The following is a 23,470-nucleotide window of genomic DNA, read 5'->3' on the forward strand; positions in this document are numbered from 1 at the left end:
GGGAGGCAGTGCCATTGGTAAGGGATGGCAGTGCCATTGGTAAATGGTGGCAGTACCATTGGTAAGGGGTGGCAGTACCATTGGTAAGGGGTGGCAATGCCATTGGTAAGGGGTGGCAGTGCCATTGGTAAGGGGTGGCAGTGCCATTGGTAAGGGATGGCAGTGCCATTGGTAAATGGTGGCAGTACCGTTGGTAAGGGATGGCAGTGCCATTGGTAAGGGGTGGCAGTGCCATTGGTAAGGGGTGGCAGTGCCATTGGTAAGGGGTGGCAGTACCATTGGTAAGGGGTGGTAGTACCAGAGCACCATTGGTAAGGGATGGCAGTACCATTGGTAAATGGTGGCAGTGCCATTGGTAAGGGGTGGCAGTGCCATTGGTAAGGGGTGGCAGTGCCATTGGTAAGGGGTGGCAGTACCATTGGTAAGGGATGGCAGTGCCATTGGTAAATGGTGGCAGTACCATTGGTAAGGGGTGGCAGTACCATTGGTAAGGGGAGGCAGTGCCATTGGTAAGGGATGGCAGTGCCATTGGTAAATGGTGGCAGTACCATTGGTAAGGGGTGGCAGTGCCATTGGTAAGGGGTGGCAGTACCATTGGTAAGGGGTGGCAATGCCATTGGTAAGGGATGGCAGTACCATTGGTAAGGGGAGGCAGTGCCATTGGTAAGGGATGGCAGTGCCATTGGTAAATGGTGGCAGTACCATTGGTAAGGGGTGGTAGTACCAGAGCACCATTGGTAAGGGATGGCAGTACCATTGGTAAATGGTTGTAGTACCATTGGTAAGGGGTGGCAGTACCAGGGTACCACTGGTACTCACTGCACATTTGAGTGCCCCCAGCCCCAGCTCCCAGCACGAGATGCTGTCTGTGCTGCGAGTCCTGCTCCACAAGGCAGCTTGACTCTGGCTCTGACTCCGGCCAGGCTGCTGCTGCTCCTGACTCCTGTGCCAAGCCCAATCCCACTGCTGTGACCTGGCATGGAGGTGACAAGGCCTTGGGAACCCGCCAGCTTTGGGCAGAGCCAAGCTCCTACTGGGGCAGCTGGACTGGGTCCACTGCTTCCTCCCCACCTCAGGCAGCACACATGATGCCCACAGTGGCACAAAGCCTGGGCTCTGCCAAAAATCCTCCTTCCCCTCCCTGACAGGGACCCGTGCCAAGCAGCTCAGACACCAGTTGGCCCAGGGCAGCTGGAGAGATCAACTCCTCTTTGATCAGCAGTGGCTGCTCCCCACATGCCCCTCTCTGTCCAGCACGGACAAAAATGGTCAGAGATGCTCCACTGAAAATCCCCAGCGAAGGCAGCTGCAGCCCGCTCCCCATCCAGTCAGTGCTGCTGGGCCACAGACAACCATAAGTGTTCACATTTCTCCTCCCTCCTCCCCTTTAGCTGGTTTTAAGTCATGCAAAGGGAATTTGTTTTTAAGCAAATCCTGTGGGATTTCTTGGCTAAACTGAGTCAGACCAAATGGGAGCCCCACATAAGAAGAAAGGGGGAGTGAACCTCACCAAGTCAACCAAAGTATGAAAACTCACACAAACCCAGAGAACATCCCTGAAGGCAGATGAAAAGCACAGAGCCAGGAAACACCAAATTTTAGAACTGTACCTGTATTTGTTCTTTGGCCCACAACACACTCAAGGTACTGGTGGTCAGGACCAAGGTATTTGTGGGGAGGCTGGTCCAGAAAACAACTCCAAGAACTCCTGATCCACCCAGGCCAGGGGTCCCCACACACCAAACACAAGGTGTGGTGGCTGACCCAGTGGAGAACCCCTAGCAGGGCACTCAGAGGGGACAAGAAATTATCCCTGGCAGTGCAAGGGGACCCTGCCACAGCCTCCCTTCCCTGAGGGGCTGCCCTTGCTCCACAGCTATGGAAAACCAGACAAGAAATAATTCCTTGTGGGCCTTGTTCGGGGGGATAGGGAGGAAGAATGGAACCTCCTGGAATCAGCTGTCCCAGCCTGCACTGGGGATGTGATGTTTTGCCACCTCTGGAACAGTCCAACAATACTTACCCAAAACTGCCCCAGCCACTGAGGACTGGCACAGGGCTGAGTGAAAGGCTCCTCAGCGAAGGGCAGCACCCAAATGTGGCACTGCTCTGGGTGTGGGTGCCTGGCAGCAGGGCTGGCAGAGGGCACAGCACAGTGCCCCTACAAGGCTCCAGCCCAGCTGGCATCCTGCCTGCCCAGTCACCCCAAGCTCTTGGCCTGCCATTGCCCTGTGCCACCTCATCGCTCACTCCCAGAACAAGGGGACCCTGCCTGGCCTTGTATGGAGCTGCTGACTCAGGCACTGACAGGAGCGGAGTTACTCACACACGTGGGCAGCTCCGGTGGTGAAAGCAAACACCAGCTGGCATCAAGAACAGGCATTAAGAAATTCGGTCAGCAGACCACAAATGGATCTGTAGTACACCCAGTCCGCCTCACTGCCTGACTTCTCACTCTGCAATAAACCAAAAAACCAATCTGAGTCCAGCTCACAAAGCAGCAGTGCTCCAGGAAAGCTGTGGGGACAGGAGGAAGGTGTGGTGTGCTAACACCAGAGCTGGGCCAGCACAGCTGGAAAGAAGCCAGTGAGCTCAGGGTGAGATCCCGAGCAGAAGGCACTGTGCAGGGAAGCACAGCCCATGTGGGACTGGCAGAGGAAAGGGAAACACCTCCAGCTTGGTTAGACCTTGGTGCTGCTGAAGCACAGGGCTCAGCAGCCCACACGAGTGAAACCCAAGTTCAGCCCTGCCAGAGCTTCAGCTGCATCCTGCACCATGAGCTCAAAGCACACCAGGCTGCACAGGGGCACTGCCTGTGTCAGAGCTGCAAGCTGAACACATCCACTGAGCTATTCCACACATCTGCTTAGGAGGCCACCAGGATTCCAGCAGCATTCCCAAAACCATGTCCTGTCCCAGCTTTGACTTTCCATCTCACCCGGGATACCACCAGGCAGGCTTCTGCCCTTGGAAAAGGATTCCTACACAAGGTATGATGGCTGACACTGCACGGATTTCAGCTCTTGCCACATCTCCCTTTCTTGTTCCTCATGCTTGCTTCACACTTCCAGCAGAAGCCAGCTGCACTCTGTTTTGGCCAACACAAAGCAAGGAGGGAAGGGAGCTGCTGTTCCCATTATCCATGGGGTGGCCCTGAGCTTTCCAGGCAGTGGGACCAGAGCACCTGCCTGGCTCCCAACCACCTGCAGGGGCTTTCCTGCCACCTCCTCTCCCTCCCTGGTGCAGGGATGAGCCCCCTCCTCCTGTCGCCCTGCCAGGAGACCATGTCCTCCCACTCCCCTGTGAGCCCTGCCAGCACCTACACAAGTTCTTCAGCAGCAGAACAAAACACTTATTCCAAGTCTCCATCACTTATTTTGTAAACAAACACCTCCGGAGCCTGGCACAAAATTCAACCAGGGAGTTTTAAACTCTCCCAGTGAGACAGAGACCCCACGATTTTTTTTAATGCATCTGAGGGGACAGTGCACATTTATGTGCTAATACAAACTGAACAAAAATTAACAGAGACAAAGGAGAAAAAAGGGAAACTTAGAGGAAATCTGTTAGATATACTGAATATGTGTCTTCAGGAAAAACTGAATCTCAAACAAAACGTGCTATGATAGTATACTACTTCTATCATTTTAGAATAACTATATATTTAATTAGAGCAATCTGTGTTAGTCTGGTATATTAAGGCATGTATTAATTATGAATTTGGAATGCAGCAACACCACTTTCTGTTTCCAGTGTCCATCAAAATAGTATTTTTGGACACAGATTCAAAAGCACCAAACACCTTAAAAGAGACATGAATGAATGAATGAATGCCTGCAGAGCAAATGCTGAAAAGGGCAAATTCAGTACTACAGCAACACAGAAATTTCATCATTTCACATTTCAAAACAACATTTAAGAAATTCCATCCATTTCAAACAAGTCTGGAGCCCACCACCTGATGAGATTAAAGCCTCCCTTCCTTTTATGTGAGCAGAGTTCATGAAAAGGAAAGAGATTTTGGGAAATATTTACATGACTAATACATATACTTGCATACAGGCATTAATCACAATGTCTTCCTATCTTCAGTGACATGATCTTTCAGGAAAAAAAAAACAAGTCATCTGCAAACATGTCATGTCTTCAAAAACATAAATATTAATGCAGAACTCAGTGCATTTCAAAACTCAATGTTTTGATTGGAATGTGAGGAATGAGTGAGCCAGAAGTGAAATTAAAGCAAATTATAGTAACTAATTGCCATAATGCTGTGGAAAATGCAGACCATAGTCTTTGCTTGAGGTTGGAAGACACACAGAAGAAACTTTCACTGGCATTTTACAGCTGTAGCAATTTAGAAGAAACTCAGAGGAATAGAAATTACTCTTCTTGGTAGAGTTAATGAAAGGCTGATGTTTGAATTTGAACCATTTTAAGAAGCTTTGTCTGTATTCTTCTATTCAAATCAAGTGTGTTTAAAACCTGCAAGATCTTTTTAATTTTAAAGGCTTAGCATAATTATAGTAAAGGTGGGCTACCTTTAGTGAATGCTGATATGTTTGGTTTTCATTAACAGACACCCAGGCAGTTAATGCTGCCTGGCTTTGAGAATGAAAGGTTAGCCTGGCTTCTCTAAAAAAAAAAAAAAAAAAAAAAAAAAAGAAATTTAATAGAGAAAATAGGCACATTTCTGCACTTATTTTCAATCCAAATGGCCCTTGTGGCAACAGACAAGTTCAGAACCCATTTGAAGCAGTGTGAAGAGGAGGAAAGACAGAGCAGCTCCTGAGCCTGCCAGGGTCACCTCTGCCCTTCTCATGCTGGAGTGGCACCTGCGACATCAGATCTCAGAGGGCATGAACTGTGCAAAGAGGCACCGGTGTCCCCTGCTCGGGAACCCCGGGTTTTGGGGAGGCACCCAGGGCAGGACAAGCCCAGAGGAGCAGCCTGCAGCTCCTATTTCACCAGCTGCAGCTCTGCAAAGGGACACAGCACCACAGCTCTGGGGGCACTGCTGCCAGCCGGGCTCTCAGAGAGCTCCAGAGCAGAGCAGGAGCAGATCCAGGTCTCCTGCTCACGCTGCTGGTTAAATTCACACAGACCTTAACGCACCAGGCTCTCCCAGCAGCAAAACAGGGAACATGTGGTGGTGGTGGTGTATCATGGTTTGGACCTAGAGCGAGGGAACCAACACAAACTTCCTCCCCTCGTGCTGATCGTTTCGTCTGCTTCATTTCTTATCCATACGCTGCGTCCTGCCTTGCACGGGCTGCCCACTGCAAGGTCTGACCCTCTGCTGACAGCACTGGCTACTGATGTGACTGCTTGGGCCTTCTGCAGCTCTGGGCAAAATAAATCCAGGCTCCACATTACCCCAGTTCCAAGTTATTGTACTGATATGTTAGCAGGAAGGAGTGAAACTTTATGAGAACAGCATGAACATCTGATGCCTCTCAAAGCTTCAGTGCCAAACAAAGAATTCCACCACCATCTTAAAATGCAAAATATTTTTTTTTAAGTAATTAAATAAAGCAAGGCAACTGTGTCACCACGAGCTGAAGCTTCCGGGGTCCAGGAGGTACTGGGAATAGAAGTCCAGAGTGAGTAGCAAAGGCAAAGATTTATCCTGGGTCATTACCTGCTTTTTCTGAAGGCAACCAAAAACCCAAACACATTAACTTGTTACCTTTATGACACATGTTAATCTGTAAAACAACAGCGTAAGGAAAGGCAGCAGAGGCCAAGGAGAGGAGGACAATGCTGTCTGTGTGTGCCCCATGCCCACCAAGACCAGCTCCCCATGTCCAGGAGGGTAAACGTCAGCACCGGCCACCCTGGGTCTGCAGCGGGGGGACAACTCCTCAGGCCCTTGATGTGCAGCCCTTTCCCAAGGGACACACATGCAGTGACACCAGCACAGGGACAGTCTCAGACCTCTGGCTCAGGCCACAAGCAGGGTAACACCACAGCTTCCACCACAAGAGGAAGGTACAAAACCAGAGTGAAGTCACTGCCAAGTCTCTGTACCCAGGAAGTTTGTATAAAAGGAAGAGATGAAACAAGGAGACTTATAAAGAACTACATTTATTTTTGTTTACAGCAGATATCATAAATAAAGCTAAAACAATTTTTATCGTGTGCAAAATACAGAACTTCATGTGAAAATTTAAATACAGAGTTAAAAACTACTTAATAAAAATATTCAGTTAAGATTATCAAGTAAAATGAAGACAGAAGATTTAGGAGGAGAAGGACAGAATCCTCATTGGGCAGGAAGAGCAAGGAAGACTCTGCAACAGAGAGTAAAAAACACAGCAATAGGAAGTGGTTTGAAATGGCAGACCTTTATGTCATGACCTTCATATTAAAGCATGCTGAGCTTTTTAACAACACACTGCAGCCCTGAAATACACTGGGAGTCACATCTCAGCCATTTGTGCAGGAAATGACATTGGAAACACAGAGAGATTCTGTGTGGGCACAACATGGGGACTTTCAGAGTCCTCAAACCATTTTGGGATACCCACACAAATAAATACTACTGGCTGAGTCATGCAAACATACAGACCAGCAAAGTAAGGTGCATGCTGCCAGAGGCTCTGAAATGGGACAGATGGCAGAGGATGCTTGGCCCCTCCTAAAGCTGCTCCTAAGATCAGTTCCAAGGCCCTTCCCTTTGAGAGGGATGCTCAGCAGGGCTAGGACCACATCAGTCAGGCTCAGTGCACTTGCTGGGATTCACTTCCCCTCCCAGACTGTCCCCTAGTGATTATACCAACTGGAACTCATGTAAAAAATAAACAAAATCATGGTGGGGGGTGGTCGTGGAGAGGGGTGGCAAAGAGAAACCCATCCACCAGAGTGCCAGCCAAAGAAATAAAACCTCTCAGACCAAAGCATTCTGGAACTCGGCACGTGGATAGCTCAGCCCCAGAACCACATGCACTCTTATGCCAGCCTAAAGATGTCACTTGGGGTGGAAGACTAGAATTGGCTTGGTTTTGGCTGTTTTTTCTGCAGAACCTTTTATACCAGATTTTTCCAGTAGGAAAGCAGGGAAGTGCTCAGACACTGCTTGCTCATGGAGTGTGTGAGCTCCATGCAAACAGGTTAACCTGGAGAATCAGCTGGGTAATCACACCCTGGCCTTATTTTAAACCTTTCCTTCACAGTTCTTAGAAAGCAGTAAGGCTTTAACAAGTTCTTTCAAGAAGCCCTTTGCTTGCCTAATTTACCTTAAAGGCACAGGGAAGCACACATGCACAGACACAGAGAGAAAATCATTCCCTACAAAGAGCACAGACATCATCTTTTCTAGAACTGTGAACTCAGCAACAGGTTAAATAATCATGCCAAAGCTCCATTAATATACCAGACACACAGATTGCTCCAACAGTTTAAAAAAAAAACAAAAAAAACAACCCAAAACACACAATGAAATGACTTCGAACAACAGGGTTAGTCATGTAATTTTGGAACTGGAAAAAAAAAAAATCACCTGAGAGTAGAAAGGCTTCAGCCAGTGAGCGGGTGCAGCACCGGAATGTTGAATTGGACTAAAAGCAATGAGGGAGATTGGCAGAGAAGACAGCAGGGAAGAAAACACAGAACTTCACTTGGTTATGTAGGAAAGCATCAGGAAGACTACATGGGTACAAAGAACAACTGGCCAAAATGAAACTGCTTTTTTTTCATCCAATTATCAACCAGGACAAGCAGGTGTGAGTATCACTAGCAGAACAGTAAGATGAAGAAGTCAAAAAAATCAACCAATTAGAGTCATACCAATAAAATAACCCTCCCAATAGAATTATCTGTAAAATCACAGTGGGATATGCATGGCAATTAAAAACATTTTCATTATGCAAGTTCCTGAATGATGTTGTAGAAATGTAGGGATTTATGTCCCATTATAAAAATCTGCATAAAACAAATACCATATTTTTTTTAAATCTTATTTTTACACTTCATACTAGTAAGAATCATTTAGTTTAAGTTCATTGGCCAGAGATTTCCAGGTTTCTTACTGCATCACCATTTTCTCTGTGTTTACCATTGTGCTCACTCTGCTGTAGTGAACAGCAGGAGAAAACTTTAGGAAGAAGTGTTCCTAAAGACTCTCCTACTGACAAACTGAAGCCAAAATTGATGGCAGCCCAAATCTGGAAACCTGACCACTCAGCAGTTTGCTGTGTTGCAGGAACAACCACACTGCACACACTGTCTCCTGTTCTGGGTGAAGCAGTTACTGTCATTAGCAAACAATTGAAAATAATACAGTGTTTCCATGCCAGGTTTTTAAAATGCTGTAAGAAAGATGCAGATACATTCCATATATACAGATGGGTCACTGTGTAACTGTAATTATTGCTGTGCTCACTCAATATTGTAGCAAAGTTTGGCTGAATACATGTTTGAGCATTAATGGCAATTTATGCAAAGAAATGCTACCTTATATCTAACCATTTTCTTCAAGCACTTTCAAGTTTTGTGCATAAAAAGAACAATTTCCCCCCCAAAATACATAACCACTCTAAAATGTGAAAAGCTCATCCTCATAGTTTAAAGAAAGGCAAACTATCTAGAAGAAAGATCCAGTTTGTCATTTATTTGCAACAGCAGACACATTTCCTTTTCATACCTAAGATGCAAAACAATTCAAATAATCTTTTCCCACATTATATTAAATCAAAACAAAACAGAACAAAACAACAAACCCCAAGACCTGCCAGCCCATAGGCAGCACAGTCACTTGAGACCACTAGCAGGTGATCCTCAGTTTTGGTACTAACTTGAATGCAACAGTATTTCCTACTGTTTACACCACATTCTTCTGGCTACAAATGAATGCTACAGATGCTTTTCATTTCAGGCTACACATATTGCCATGTTTAAGGGTTTACCTGGTAAACTTCTGAGTATAAAAAAGTACTTGAAAGGCAGGGAGCACGCTTACCTAGGCTGGCTAACTAGGCTGAAAGCAATGAGCATTGGGATGTCACTGTGTCCTTGTTTAACAAGCTAAGGTAGACCTTCTGATTAAGGCAGACCTTGCTGGGGGACATCTGATAGAAATTTACTCATCTGCCACTGCAGGTAACAGAATTTCACCTTTCTACCACCAGCTGAACACCCTGAAATGAATTAACCCCAGAAAGTTGTTCTTGCCTAAGAATACATTTATAGGCTTTTGATGTTTGCTCTAAACCTGTGTTTTTTAAAAATTCCTGAAGACACTGAGAGCAGTGCCTGCCCAGAGGCACAACAGGAGTGACTTCAGTTACAGAGGAGCGCTCAATAAATTGATATTCCTCATATCAGCCACTAAATGAGTAATTGTACAGGAATTACATTCAAAAAATGAGGAAGCTTGGACTTGAGGAGTGTGTGGTCTACTTCTTCCTACCAGTTCCCTTGCCTTAAAATTTCAATCAAGCCTTCACTCAACTATCATTTGCTCTTTAAATTTATTTTAAAACTTCAAATAAATTAGCAGAACAGGTAATACCCACTATCAACAAAAGGTATCCTTCACAAGCAATGTAAAAGGCATGACTAGGAACAACCTGAATTATGTACATGGTTTTTTTGAAACATATTCATGCAAGTTATAAACCTCATAGCCTAGAGCAAAGATGAGAGCAAGGACAAAATAAAAAGCTATGTGCCATACTCAGGTTTCAAAACCCAGTCATCTGTCAGAAATATTCCTGAAAGAACACACATTCTTTCTTGGTCTAACTGAAGAAAAAAAAAAAAAAAAGAGAAAAGAAAAAAAGAAAAACAAAAAGCTGCGGAGAGTAAGGAGAAAAATGGGTTCAAAAATGTACCATCTTCTCCAGTGGTCTGATCACAGAATAAAACAGGGGGGAAATAATCTAGAAAATATCCTTCATCTGAGTGCATGTTGTGGAAATGTGTTTGGACACTGTCCTTCATGCTCTAACATACAGTACATTTTACGTTGAAAATTTTGATTGTACCTCGCTTCTATCACAAGGAATCCACCATTCAACAAAGTCACACGTGAAATTGCACGGAAAGCAAAACCAAAACCCTCCAAACCAAAATCCACCCCCCCCCCCCCCTCCCTGCCTCGAGACAACAGCCAGGCTGTTAACTTGGAAAATCTGAAAGGCACGACTGAGCAAGACACAACTCAAACCCCACAGAACCTTTTCACCCACTCAAGCACGTTCTCAAGTGAGAGCTCTGCCTCCCGGTACATGTGAGTGAGTACCTCCAGGAGAGCGCAGAGCAGCGGCACCCCAAGGCTCAGGAGCTCGTACAGGTAGGTATAGTTATAGGCATTGTCCCTGAAATGGAGCTGGGTAGCGTGCAGGACACCATGCATCCAGTCACCCAGGCGGCTGGGAATGTCAAGCAGATCCCTGGTCACCCGCAGGGGCCAGCTTAGCGCGCCCCGTAAGAAGGAAGTCAGGATACCTGGGGACCTGTCCTCTGGACTGCTAGCAGGGGACAAAGTGCTTTCTGTGTTCATCTCTGCGGGCTTGGCTTCTACTTTCTTCCACGCGTCGATCGCCTCCTTAGGAAAAGCATTAAAAAATAAAAAGAGTTAAAGATGCCTCCAAAGTATGTCAGTCCAGCTCCTGCTGCTGCCTTCAAGCCTTGCCATGCATTTGCATTTCCAGTTGCTCTTCAGTTCAGCTTTACTTGGCACAGAAAAGCTAAATTCCATTGAGAACCAGATGAGAAATACACCAAAGCTGCAGAACCAGAAGGTTTGGATTTTAACACTGATTTCACCGCACGTGAGGCAGAAAACATCCACATCCACACACAGGTACTGCAGCCTGCCCCAGATAAAGTTGCCCCAGTATTGCTTTAGCAATATAATCACTCCATACCTGTCCATGGATCTGTATTGTTGCTCTTCTCTTTCTGTGTTTCGTACTGATCTTGCAGTGCGTAAAATGAGGTTTACAGTAAAATTTACCTACAAGAGGGAAAAAATCAGTTACAGGATATGTTATCTATACATGCATGGACTGAAAAATCACTGTTGAATCTACCAAAAAAAAAGAAAAAAACCAACAAAAAAACCCCAACAAAACCAGGGTAATGAACAGGTATGCAGCAAAAGGCACAGGAAACCTGGCACTCACCCTGATTAACAGCTCTGAGTAGGTTTCTTTTACAGATTTTCACATTAGTGCAATAACATGAGGTCATTTATCTACCTCTCAGGTATAAGATTAATAAATAGCAAAAAAAACCATCCCATAAATACAAAGTCACAAACCAACACAAGGCATCAAACATAAAAAAAAAAAAAGTCAAATAATCAACTCAAAAGGACAGCTTTGCAGATTCTCCACAGTGGTAAAGAACCACTTTGAGCTTGAATTTTTAATCCTGAGGCAGAGGGAGATCAGGTTAATACTCTGATCTACTCAAATACGTTGGAAGGGGCAAAGGAATTTCAATTCAGTTTGATAATTCTATTCCAAACTGAAAAAAAAAAAAAAGAAAAAAAGAAAAAAAAAGAAAAAAAGGCAAACCCCAGGATTTAGGAGGGATGAAGCACCCAAGATCTGAACCTCTTGTTGTGCAGCAGCCTGGAGCCTGGAATAAATCATGCTGTGCTTGGCCAGTCCTGCTGCTTTCAACTCCTGACCATAACATCTTAAAAAGAAATAACCTACATTCCCTGCGTCCCTGTAAATCTGCCACTATTACGGCTTGTCTTTACAGATCACATTATTTAACAGTCAGTTTTAAATGGAGATAAGAATAACTGTAATACTGGAGAAACCTTACCCCTTTTTTCCACCCCTTACTCTGACCTGTGATTCAATAAAGTGCATTTCGGTCACTCAATTTATTTTCCACTGAGGATTTCTTCATTTAAAGCTCAGGTCTGTCGTAACTCTTCAGAGAGACTGGGACTGCCAGTGCAAGGACTCAAGGATCATCGGGGACACAAGCAGCACACTCGGCAGACCTCCCCTGGATTGTGCTGCCGGGCCAGATCTTTGTCCCTAATTCCACTAAAAGCACCAGTACTCGGACATTTCAAAATACTCCTAAGTAGCTCCTCCATTACCTTCCTCAACATCAAAGGCATAGATTCCTAAGCGGAGTGTTGTAGAACATATTTCACACTTGAAGCACTCCCTGTGGAAGAAGTGGCCCTCTGCACTCAGCCGCTCCATGACATAGACCCTCTTCTTGCAGAAATAACAAATATCACTCCCCCCGATGGACTTGGGGAATTCCTTCCGCAGAGAACCCTGTTCAGAGATAACAACAGAACATAAAGCTGTCGCTCCACACCCAGATATAAATCTTTATGAAGGGGACAGCTGCTTTAGCTGCTTGAAGTGTTGCACAGCACCCTCCAAGCAAAATTACAGTAAGCACCAGTCAGCTTTTGTATTACTCATTATTGCAATTCTGTAGGTTTATGCAGCAATTAATAAATCAGACATCACAAGGATTTTAAAGGGGTGACTTTGATGCTGGACTTGCATTCAGTTTCCCTCTGGGAGCTCACCAACATTTTGATTACTCAGGGCCAGGAGCAGCATCACTCCCTGGTCACCCTGCACCGCCCTGGCTCAGGGACTCGTGTCCCTCTCAGGAGGTGAGGGCACACCTCACCAGCCTCAGACAGCAGACTTGCATCTGCAGCCAAGCAAAAAGACACCCTGAAGACTCAGTTCAGTCTGATGGAAAATGCAGGCTTGTGCTTTGAGGCCCAGGAGGAAGAGCAGTGTTCAACGCTGCTGTCTGAACCACCCTTCCCATCACCACAGCCGTGCCTCCCCCTCAGCCCTGTTACTCCCGACACAACAGCCCAGCCTGGGCTCGGTTGGCTTCCAAAATCACTTTGCTTCCTACCACACACATGCAGAACATTTTTAAGGCATTCAAAATACAATCCATATTAACAACGTGGAACTATTTCAAAAGTTTGTTGAAATTAGGCTGGTAATTAACATTCTTTAATTGCCACAAATCTCATCCCCTCAGATATACATGCACAAGGTACAGAAAAGTGAACTAGAATGATTAGATGCCACTGGACTTCCCTTTTCTTACTAGAGGCAGGTATGAGGATGTTACTTTACATTACTGTGTTATGGCTGGTTACAGGTGGACACAGGTGAGCATGCTGTGCCTGCCACATCCACCACACCCTCCTCCCCTTAAACCATCCCTGCTGCCACAGCAGAGACTCCACATGTGGGATGGAGGAGAAGTCCAAGGCACATTCAGACAACAGCACACAGTCCACACAACTCAGCTTTCATTTGCCAGCAAAAGGAAGACTAGGAACCATTTTTTTAATGTTAAGCAGAACTCACAGTTGTTATTGTCACGTAGTCCTGTGCTTAGAAGTTGAGAATTCTATTCCAGATTTGCCATTAGCAATCCACTTTGCTCTGATGGATCATTTCAGAGCATGAACCTTTCCAAACAATCAACCATGCAAATGGAAAACCACACAGATGTGTTTTTAAAACCATGGTGTTAATAGATCAGATAGTTAACAGTGAAGCTGAAACGACTGAGTTTAGTGCTGGCTGGTAAGTAAAGTGTCATCACTGCAACACAACACCTTGCTTGGCTTCCCAGTACCTGACATCTCTGAGCACTGGAGGCAGCAGATGGAGAGTGAGGAATGGGGCAAGAACCTGCAGCTCGGTCCAGAGACTGCTTCTGAATTCAACACAGAACAGTGTCAGAGCTGAGAAACAGCCCTCTTCAAAAGGAGGCACAGTGATTCAGCACAGATTCGTGTCTTAAAAATAACTGCATAAGCATGTACTCCACAAAACTTTCTTTAGAAGCCACCCTGAGTAATAATTGCATTCTGTTACTAATTCTACAGCAATTACACTTAATGAAAGCCTCCTGACGTTTTAATTCACACAGTCAAGTAACAGAAATATAAATAGAAGATGTGGTGAGCAACACTTCCATCAGCACATTGTGCCAGTGTGCACTCAATTCTTTAATTAAAGTGTTAGACCTTTCATAAGGCTTCAAGTGCTCCACAACTGGGGTCTTAAGTCAGGGTGGCATTCTGGGAACACTGCTCTTAAATCAAGTTACTGTTTCTTTCTGGGCTTAGTCTTACCAGTTCAAGCTGTGGCTTGGGCCTGTGATCATTCACATACAGATTTACAAGAACTTCAGCCACAGCTCCAATGGCACGTGAGACCTTTCCTACAGTTGTCTGACCAGGAAAGGGGAGAAGATGAAGAATAGAAGGAAAAGCTTTAGTTACCCTTGAAAGAGAATTTAGAGACAAAAAAGGACAAGAATGATGTGGACACGTGCAAACACTGATAGAAGGAGGCAAGAGAAAGAGCAGAGGGCAAGTCCAGCAGAGCACAAGCATGTTCATGCATGGCCAGCATGGTCCAGCTGGGGCCACAGAAGGCTTCTGTGCAGCCCACAGGCTTCTCCCTGAGGATGACTGAGACGTTCCTGATGGGAGCAAACCATTCTCCTCAAGGCTTCCTGCTGTGTCCATGAAAGGCTGAGCTGAGAGCCACTGCCTGGCTATCTGAGCTGGACATTCCAACATTAAAAAAAGCCCTATTGTTCACTTTGGCTTCTCTGGGACTTGATTGTTGCATTTCAGAGCAGGGGTGGGATTGAACTCCACACTAAGACACCCCAAACCGTGACATTTCAGGGAACATTCTACAAAAACATGCGAGCCAAGTCCCACACAGAAGTGTTTTGTTGGTGCTCACAGGGCAACCACTTGGCCCCTCTGAGTGACTCATGGCAATGCCAGGGCAAACTGCAGAAACCACACTCATGAGAGGGAAGCATCTCCTTTAATCCACTTGGTCACCCTGCTGAAGCCACCAAAGTTAGGCTGTTTTTAACCAAATGTGTGAATCAGGCTGCAAGGAGCCAGCAGCTGCTTGGGCTCTGGCTCCAGGTGTACAGCAGGCAGGGCAATGACTACTCTGTGCTTCCCTGCCTGGGACACACCTGAGGAAGCTCCTGGGGACTGGAAAAGGGAAGAGCGTGTGTGTGCGTGTGTGAGGGGCAGCAAGCAGCTAGGTACTCTGCTCCTGGGAAAAAACACAGTAAAGACTTCACAGATTTACAGAAATATTTTCTATTCTAAACCAAATTTCCTGCAGTGATTGGGATTTTAGCTTTTGAGTCAGTGCGAGACCCCACAGCCTCTCTGATGGCAAAGGCAGCAAGGGCCATCCTGTGCTGGCTAGGGCTCTGGCACTCTGCTTCTGAAGTCAGGGCATTGCTTTTTCCATGAGGACAGACACGTGATACTGATGCTTTGGGTTTTAGCTTTTATATTTTTCAGAACCTCTACTGCTTAGTGGGTAACTCTGACACTTCATATTAGGTGTTAGTGAGTTCTCTTCACAGGATAGTGACAAAAGAATTCCATTCTAGCTAGGGAATCAAGGACAACTGGTACCCAAAAGTCAGAAACAACACAGAGAGAAAGGGGGCAAGGCAGGGGGGCTGAGACTTCATAGCCTGGGGCTGTGGTTGGATAATTGACCCCAAGATGTAGATGAACCAAAACTTACAAAAGTGTAAAGACCAGGATCCACCTTGGATTTGATTTGGGTGTAGCCCCAGCCAGGCTATTGCACTGCCCAAGGTGCATCCTTTCAATAAATACCTATTTTATTCCTTTTGCTCTGTCTAGTCTCTGTTCCAGCTCAGCCTTTCCAGGCAACAATATCTTAATACTCCATTTACTTCTCACAGACCCCAAATCTCAAGGAAGTCCCCCTCTTCTCAGCAAAATGATTTATCTTCTGCCACCTCACTAAGTCCTGCTAGTTAAAGGTTTTACTTTACCAGAAAGTTACCAAGAAGAAAGGAGAAAAATATAAATGAAACAGTATTTGGAAGACTTCAAAACAATTTTCAAGTATTTTCTACCAAGTTTAAAAAACACTTATAATGCACTGAGGGTGTGTTCTCAAAAATTATTATGGATAAAAAAATTGAAGGGAGCACGTCCAACCCTTTACAGCTCCCCTTATGAGTTATCTCATAATTAACTTGATATCCCGGCAGGTACAAAATATACACATTAAAACTACAAAGGCCACTTAAGGGACAAATGTCTGTCCTGTTTGGTTTTGTTTAATATAAAAATACTTTAAAATATTATTCAATATCTAGACAACTTGTGGGTAACAACTGCAAAGTTAACTGCTAATTCCATACCACAATGCTGTTCTAAGTGGTACACCAAATTATAAACCACTACAAGAAGTGCTACTTGCCACTACAGGAAAACTACATTCCTTTGATTTGTTTAAGAACATGGAACAAAAAAATTTCCCTCCCCAAATTCTGCACCTCTGAATATGCTGAGCAATTTCTGGGCCACATACAAGTACAAGTCCTTGTCCACAAGCTCCAAAGTAAAAGTAAGTATTCAAAGTCAGTTGAAGCAGAAAGTTTTCCTTGAGCAATCAGTCAAATAACAAGGCTGTGAGTAAAGTGCAAGTATTTGAATTTCAGGAAAAGTATCACTGAGCCTGGACTACACCTTGAAATTCATCAGGTTGGCTGATTTCTGTCCTCCACCCACTGGAACAATCTATGTCAACATTAAAGCAGTCAAAACAAGAAAATTGCATGTTTATATACACTTCAGGAATGTTATTAAAAGGAAATGTTCCTCTAATGAACGTGGACCCATATTTCAACCAAAAGCAAGTGGGATTTCAATATAATTTAGCAACAATTCCCTTTAACTTTTGGTCAGCCCTGACTTGGTCAGGGAGGAGATGTTTGCTGTACATCCCTTCCAACAGAACTATTCTGTTCTGTCCAAGTGCCACCTCAGTCACCAAACAGAGACACCAGGGCAGGAGGAGGACCCAGCAGGGCAGCCCCAAGAGCACCTGCCACAATCAGAGACATGCAGAGAATGTCCCCAGTGCCCTGTGGCCACTGCAGAGAATGTCCCCAGTGCCCTGTGGCCACTGCTGTACTGCAGTCACACACAGCTCTGAGATGCTGGGGCCACTGTCTGCATGGAACAGGCTACTGCTCCCAGCTCAGGCAGCTTTGTGGCAGCAGCTTTGAAGCCTTTGCTGAACAGGAACCCAGAAGAGTCTCCTTAGAGGGTGAATTTCAGGGGACAACAGAAAACCCCTAAAGACCCCACGTGGCTGTGATTGCCCCAGACTGCTGAACTGTCAGTGGCACGCTGCCTTTCAGCAGGTGGACCAGGGCAGTTATTACCATTGAAGAGAAAGCTGCCTTCTCTCTTTCCCTGGGTTCTTATTCAGAACTGCACAGCCAGCCAAGTAAGCCTCAGTAGCATTCTCATAAAACAAAGGAAACATGCTTTCTGCCTCCAAAAGCATACAATGCTTTCCCTTTTTTCTTTCATATCCTTAGTGATTTTCCTGGTCTTATTTTGCTTTGAGGGTGATTTATTTACTTTCGGTACAACCTGCTATGTATATTTTCCCTCTGAGATAAACAACATTTGAGTGATAAGTTACTGTGTGTAGGAGCCACCCCAGCCCTGCTTACTGCTGGAAATTAGAGTCACGTCACTGAAGGGAAGTCGTTGATCCAAGCTCTTCAGGGAGCAAACTGATTGCAAAAACTTCCCAGTTCTTACCACACACTGTGGGGATTCACTCTTGCACAACTCAGGTGAACAGAGTTTTCTGAAGGTCAATTCAACCTTGAGCAGAAAACAGGAATAACCAAAGCCCAGCCTGTAATATAACATATGCTAACTCATAATTCCAGCTGTGTGCTTGAAGCTAGAAGTTACTTTTTATTATTATTAGCATATTGCACATAGAAGGTAATTCTCACTAAGTTGTAATGACTGCATGTCATGAAAGAAACAATACTGTCCCATAACCTTCTTTTCAAGTGTTACTTGCAGAACTAGACTTAATAACACGTTTCTGTAATTAGACAGTATGATTTCACAGCCACCTTTTTCAATAACTGTGTCCCCATAACTAATACTGTTCCAAGGAAAACTCAACAGGTGCAATGGATTTTCATGTCTGGCAACAACCTCAGAATTCACCTGAAATTAAAATGACAGCACTAGCTATTTAAAACCATGGGAGGGTGCTGACATTTATAGGTCATATACTGTGAAGCCTTACAGAATTCAAAACACTTCTATTACCTTCTTGCTTTCTGCTGAAGAAAAAGCAGAAACACTGACAGCAACACACAGCAGCTCTTCCTGTTAGTTTATCAATCCCAAAACACTTTCTGATACTGAAGCCTACACTTAGCTAATGATAACTCTCAGAACAGAGACTAGAAATACAAATTTTGAGACCCCTTCAGATAGCAGAGATGTGAGCTGTTCCAGTACATATTCACAGCAGAGGTCCAAATGTATTGTTGAACAGTACCTGAAAATGCACACTGCATCTGAAACACTGTTGAGTTTTTATTTATACAGTATAGCAATGCATATTTAGTCAGTGTTTTATAGAGTAGGATAAAATTTTCACATTCTGTGCAATGTGTAAGGATAAAACAGAGGGACAACAATTTGACCACGAAAGGGCAGGGACAGATTCTATTACCACATCTGCCCCTGACAGGAGGAGTAAAAGATCACCTGATCATTAGATCAACAGACCTGCTGCTTAAAAATCCTCCAAAAAGCCACACAAAATGCCCCATATTTACACCTGTGAAATACACGGTGTAGGAGAGGCCCTGAGCTTGTACAACACCTGGAGCTGTGTATGCAGGCATCAGGATGCTCACACATGTAGATCTGCTGAAGTGTAAATGCAGTCCTACTAAAGCAGCCAGGTATTTACCTAGTGAGATGAACATATGTTTACTGTGCTGCTGACAGAACTAGACTTTCTTGCTTCAGCTGAGCTGCATCCTGCCAGGATCTCTAGAGAGAGCAGCACTTCTCAGCTGAAGTAAACTCAGCCTGAGTGAAACCAAGTCACAACAAACTATTGCCACACCATTTAAATACAAAGGCAAACTAATCAAGACTGTCAGGGCACTTTAAACAAAATGCAGTTTTAATAACAGCTGAAAAAAAAAGATTGCTCAGACAAACTTTCTCCAAGAAGAGATGTTAAAATCCCAATGAAATTATTGCTCACAGAGTTTCCATATGATTAAAAGCCTATTCTCATATTCTAAAGGGCTTTTCAGATTAAAAAAAAAACCAAAAAACAAACAAAACCAAACCCCAGTTAATTCTCTTTGCAGAGCCACAATAGTTCTCCAAACTAAATTAATATCAGCCCCCAATCTTTTGGAAACCATGACTTAGCTTAAAACCCATCACATGCTATACCTCTTAGGTCATAAAAAGTAAGAGGTAAACCTAGGCAAAGGAATTACCCTGAAGCTGAAGAGAATTAGGGGATTAGTGCAGCAAGGCACCTGCTGAGCCTGCAGTGTCCTTGAAGGCCATGTCCCCTGTATTTCCCTGGGGACTGGGAGCCAGGCAGTCACTGCAGCACAGCCCATCAACATCAGCCTCAGTAGTAAAAATCTGACCCAAGTGTCATCTCCTCCTTTCAGAGGATGGGTGTTTCCTCTCCATAAGGTCTGCTATTACAAAGAACTACATTCTAGCTATTCACATGCAGTAGCAAGTTTAAAGCACAAATAACTAAACAAACAATAATAAAATGTCTGTATTGGTAAGTGCTCATACAATTCTAACATGTGCCCATTCTAAGATGTGGGTAAAATAACCATCATTGTGCGTGTTCTCCCCTGCAGTCCAGATGGATATTCTTATGAAAAGAAACACAAATGCCACCCAAGAAAACTAACCAACCCCACAGCACCCAATGTGCTTTATAATGTGAAGCTTTCTTCAGCATGCCTGTGGTATTCATCCAACAGCAGATCATCTAAAATAAGCAGCAATGCAGAGTTTTCAGAACTGAAGTAAAAAAATGTTAACCATTTGCTTTTTTCTTCAGCTTTTACCTGAGCCATTTCTGATGACAATATTTCTCTTACAAACATGCAGAACTAACAGCAGTAAAAAAGGAAAGTTTGATTTAAATGTGAATCACAACCTATACAACAGGTCTGGGGGCAGCACCTTTCATCCAAGCCATTTCTCAAGCATCCTGAGTACAAGTTTGGGTTTTACATGAAAAATCTCTTAATAGAGTACCTGTTGAGAAGAAACAGCAGAGGAAGCTGAACCAACAGATGATGAAGCAGCAACAGCTGAATGATGAGGTGGAGGGCAAGAGGGAGTTGGGGGCTGAGAATGGGATAAGCCTTTAGTAGGTAGCTTATTCTGTGTAGAGCAGAAACAGGAGAGTTATCCAACAGACAGTGACATAAACACAGGTTAAGCTCACAGTCATGCATCAAAAAAAACCAGAAAGGCAACAATGACAGTTCTACTCTTTTCTCTACCTCTGCACAGTAAGGGCCCGCAGAAATCATCATGGCATCTTCATGGTAAATGATATTATTGTACTATTTTTTAATAGAAATATTCACAGTGGGCAGTAAGGTAAGATCATGCTGGGAGAAAGCAAAATGAAATCCAGGGAAAAGCAGAGTGCACCAAGTACCACTGCTCACCAGCTGGTCAGAAACTGTGAGCCAGCAGTGTGTGCTTAAGCACAAGACACAGTTTATTTGAACAGATTTCTCTCCCGCTAAAGCACTCTGCTTAGCTTTATGATTCAGATTGTTTTACCTCAATTAAACTGTGCAATAATATTTAAACAACACTTTTTATTAGTTTCAGTGGAATCCACATTACTTTTCAGATCCACGCAGGAGGAAAGGAAGATAAAAACAAAACCACTGCATTTTTTTCCCCTCCATGAATTCTTATACATCTTCCAATTCAGCAGTTCTTCAGGTGCAAAACTTAAAATTCACCTTCGGAAACTCCATGTATCCAAACATTGAGGCAAGATGTGCTGCTTTCTCTTTAATGTTCTTTTTATGAAATTCCCTATTTGCTATGGTCTGAGCTCTTTTCTGCAGTGATAGCCAGGGAAGGACAGCCAAGAAAAGAAAGAGAGAGATTTCAGTTAAAACCAGGTCCATCAAGAGAACACAGAATTTTGTAGAAAGATTTCTTATTGTCTTAATACAACCTACAGTCAACAGAGAACAAGCCCGCAAAACCACAGTACACAGATTATCACAGGCAGTTAAGAGACAGAAAGGAAAAGAAGTTGCTTGTCACCTGTTTCATTTTTTCCTCCAGGTGCTGAAGACGCTCAAGCACTCCAGAAAGTACAAATGCAGCAGAACAGGCAGATGCGAGATTTTCAGAGGTTTCTGACAGACTGGGCTGGGGATCTGTTTTGGGCACAGTCTTTGCTCTCCTGGCCATATGATCAGAACCATTTAAAGACTGTTTGGGTTCCCTGACCTCGTGCTCACTCCTAGCTACCACCTGAAACTGGGAAACACTTGAAGTGAACAAAACTCTGCTTTCTGCACTACCATGCAGCATATGCAACTTTTAAGGATGCTTCCGAAAGCGCAGCACAGTCATGCACATAACTGGAAAGAAAATGTTCTCATACAACTCTCTGCACACTTCCTACTGCACTTCTGGTGCTTGTGCACATGCACTGAAATGAATCAGACCTGCACAACTTGTGCAGGCCTTGACATCCTTCTCTAGGTTTGTGAGTTTTTGTGACACACAGCAGCAGTGCAGAAGAACAACTTCTCCTAGGGTTTACAGCAAAGGTTTTGGGTTGGGTTTTTTTAGCATCACATCTGCCTGAAACTAAGATTATAATCAAATTATGAGGATTTCAGCAGTAGTTCTTACCACAGTTCTAGATCTAGTCTGACCCAAATCAGTGCATGATGTATTTCAGATTTAAGCCATCTTCTGAGGAGTTCAGAACACATCTCTGAATTTGATTTTTCATATAAAATTGCTTCTGACCTGCAGATTTCCACATGCAACACAGATATCATTTCTCTGCAAAATACTCTTAAGTGCCACTGCAGGATGTTTATTTCAATTTAAAACTCTGATGTAAAGTGAAAATCAATACTGTTTGAGATGAGATTTTTTTAAGTAAAAGTACTAAGAGAAAAATTTAGACTACATTGTCAACATTTTCCCCCCATATATGTGATGCTGCAAAAGAGCTTTCAGCAGAAATTCTTATCACAAATTCTACTTATAGAAATTAAACACCTGGGCATCAATATCAGCTTTTCAATGCTCAAGCTTTTATCTTAGACATTTTTGCCAGGTTTCTCTCTTGGCCTTATCATAACAATAGCCCAAAGCATTGAGTACATGCACAAATTTTTGGGTACTGCTGTAGTTCTCTCACATGTAAAATGAAGCTGTATAATTACATTCATACAATTTGGAGCCTAGATGTGCCAACACAGAAATCAACACTTATGTTTTCAGGGTATTTCCACACTTTCAGGGAGTCTTCTCATCTGGCAAAGTAGGTGTAAAATAAACTTCTAATGTGGTGTTCACAATTCTCAGCTAAATGTGTCTGAGAACTTGCAGATCCCATCCCAATTCCAAATATTGCTTTGAATCTTGTGTAGCTGTGCAATAACTGTGAGCTCCCAGCAATAAGGAATGCTGTGCTTGCCACGTGCTGCCCACAGGAGCTTCCTACCTGCCTTTTTGGTTGAGGTGGGAGAAGGCTTGGATCCATAGGTTTAGCAAAGCGAGGATTGACAGGAGGGTCAGAGGAGAGCAGGGCTGGTCTATCTGTTAGCTCCTTGGAAAGCATTTTTTAAATTGCAAAGACAGAGTGAAGGAGAAAAAAAGAAAGAAAGACAGTAAATAGGATTCAAGGAACTTCTGGGGCAGAAAGAAGTAAAAGCTGCTTTTAAAGACACATTACTATGAATCTTAACAACACATTTTGCAGATATTTTCCACCCACCCATTTCATTAGCAACTCCTACCACCAAAGATACACTTGAACACATTCGGTACTTTTTACCAGAGTTTGTGATCAAAATAACTTCCTTCAGCATGGCCAAGGAAATCTCTGGCCACTTACCACACGCAGAAAGCTCAGGGCATTGACAAGTAGCCAGGTAGTGTGCCAACAACCTTGGTTCAAGGATAGAGAAAGTCACTGGGCATCTATAAAGCCTACACTACTGGAGGACCCAAGTATTTAAATAAACAGATGGACACAAGGACAAAGAATTTAAAAAGCCACCATCTTTGTCAAAACACCCACAAGTTGGTCATCCTTCTTTCAGATCTTTCTGGTGACAAGTCCAAACTCTGCTGATTCCAGCTGTTTCTGGCTCAAGTGTGATTTTGAGCTTCTCATCCCTACCCTGGCAGCATGGGATTGTTTTTAAAACACCTCTAGTCACACTAACAGCAAACCATGAAAACACTGCATGAATGGGTTCCACTCTGCCTAGTTTTGGAATGGAAATGGCAGCCAGACATATCTTACAGAAGATTAGGTTTCCTTTTGACAGTTCCTAGATTTTCCACAAAGAC

General features: G+C 44.0%; 1 protein-coding gene across 1 annotated transcript in view; it reads right to left on the reverse strand.

Moving 5' to 3' along the window:
- Positions 1-8,233: 8,233 nt before the first annotated feature.
- Positions 8,234-23,470, reverse strand: part of MICAL2 (microtubule associated monooxygenase, calponin and LIM domain containing 2) — a 53,019-nt gene continuing 37,782 nt past the window's right edge. Inside the window, exons 16-18 of the mRNA XM_062495924.1 lie at positions 12,071-12,257; positions 10,872-10,960; positions 8,234-10,546 (exon numbers count right to left, since the gene is read on the reverse strand). Coding sequence (XP_062351908.1) covers positions 10,163-10,546; positions 10,872-10,960; positions 12,071-12,257 — 660 coding nt within the window. The 3' untranslated portion in view covers positions 8,234-10,162. The remainder of the gene's footprint in view (positions 10,547-10,871; positions 10,961-12,070; positions 12,258-23,470) is intronic.

This window comes from Cinclus cinclus, chromosome 6 (genome assembly GCF_963662255.1).
Source record: "Cinclus cinclus chromosome 6, bCinCin1.1, whole genome shotgun sequence".
In the NCBI taxonomy this organism is placed as follows: Eukaryota; Metazoa; Chordata; class Aves; order Passeriformes; family Cinclidae; genus Cinclus; species Cinclus cinclus.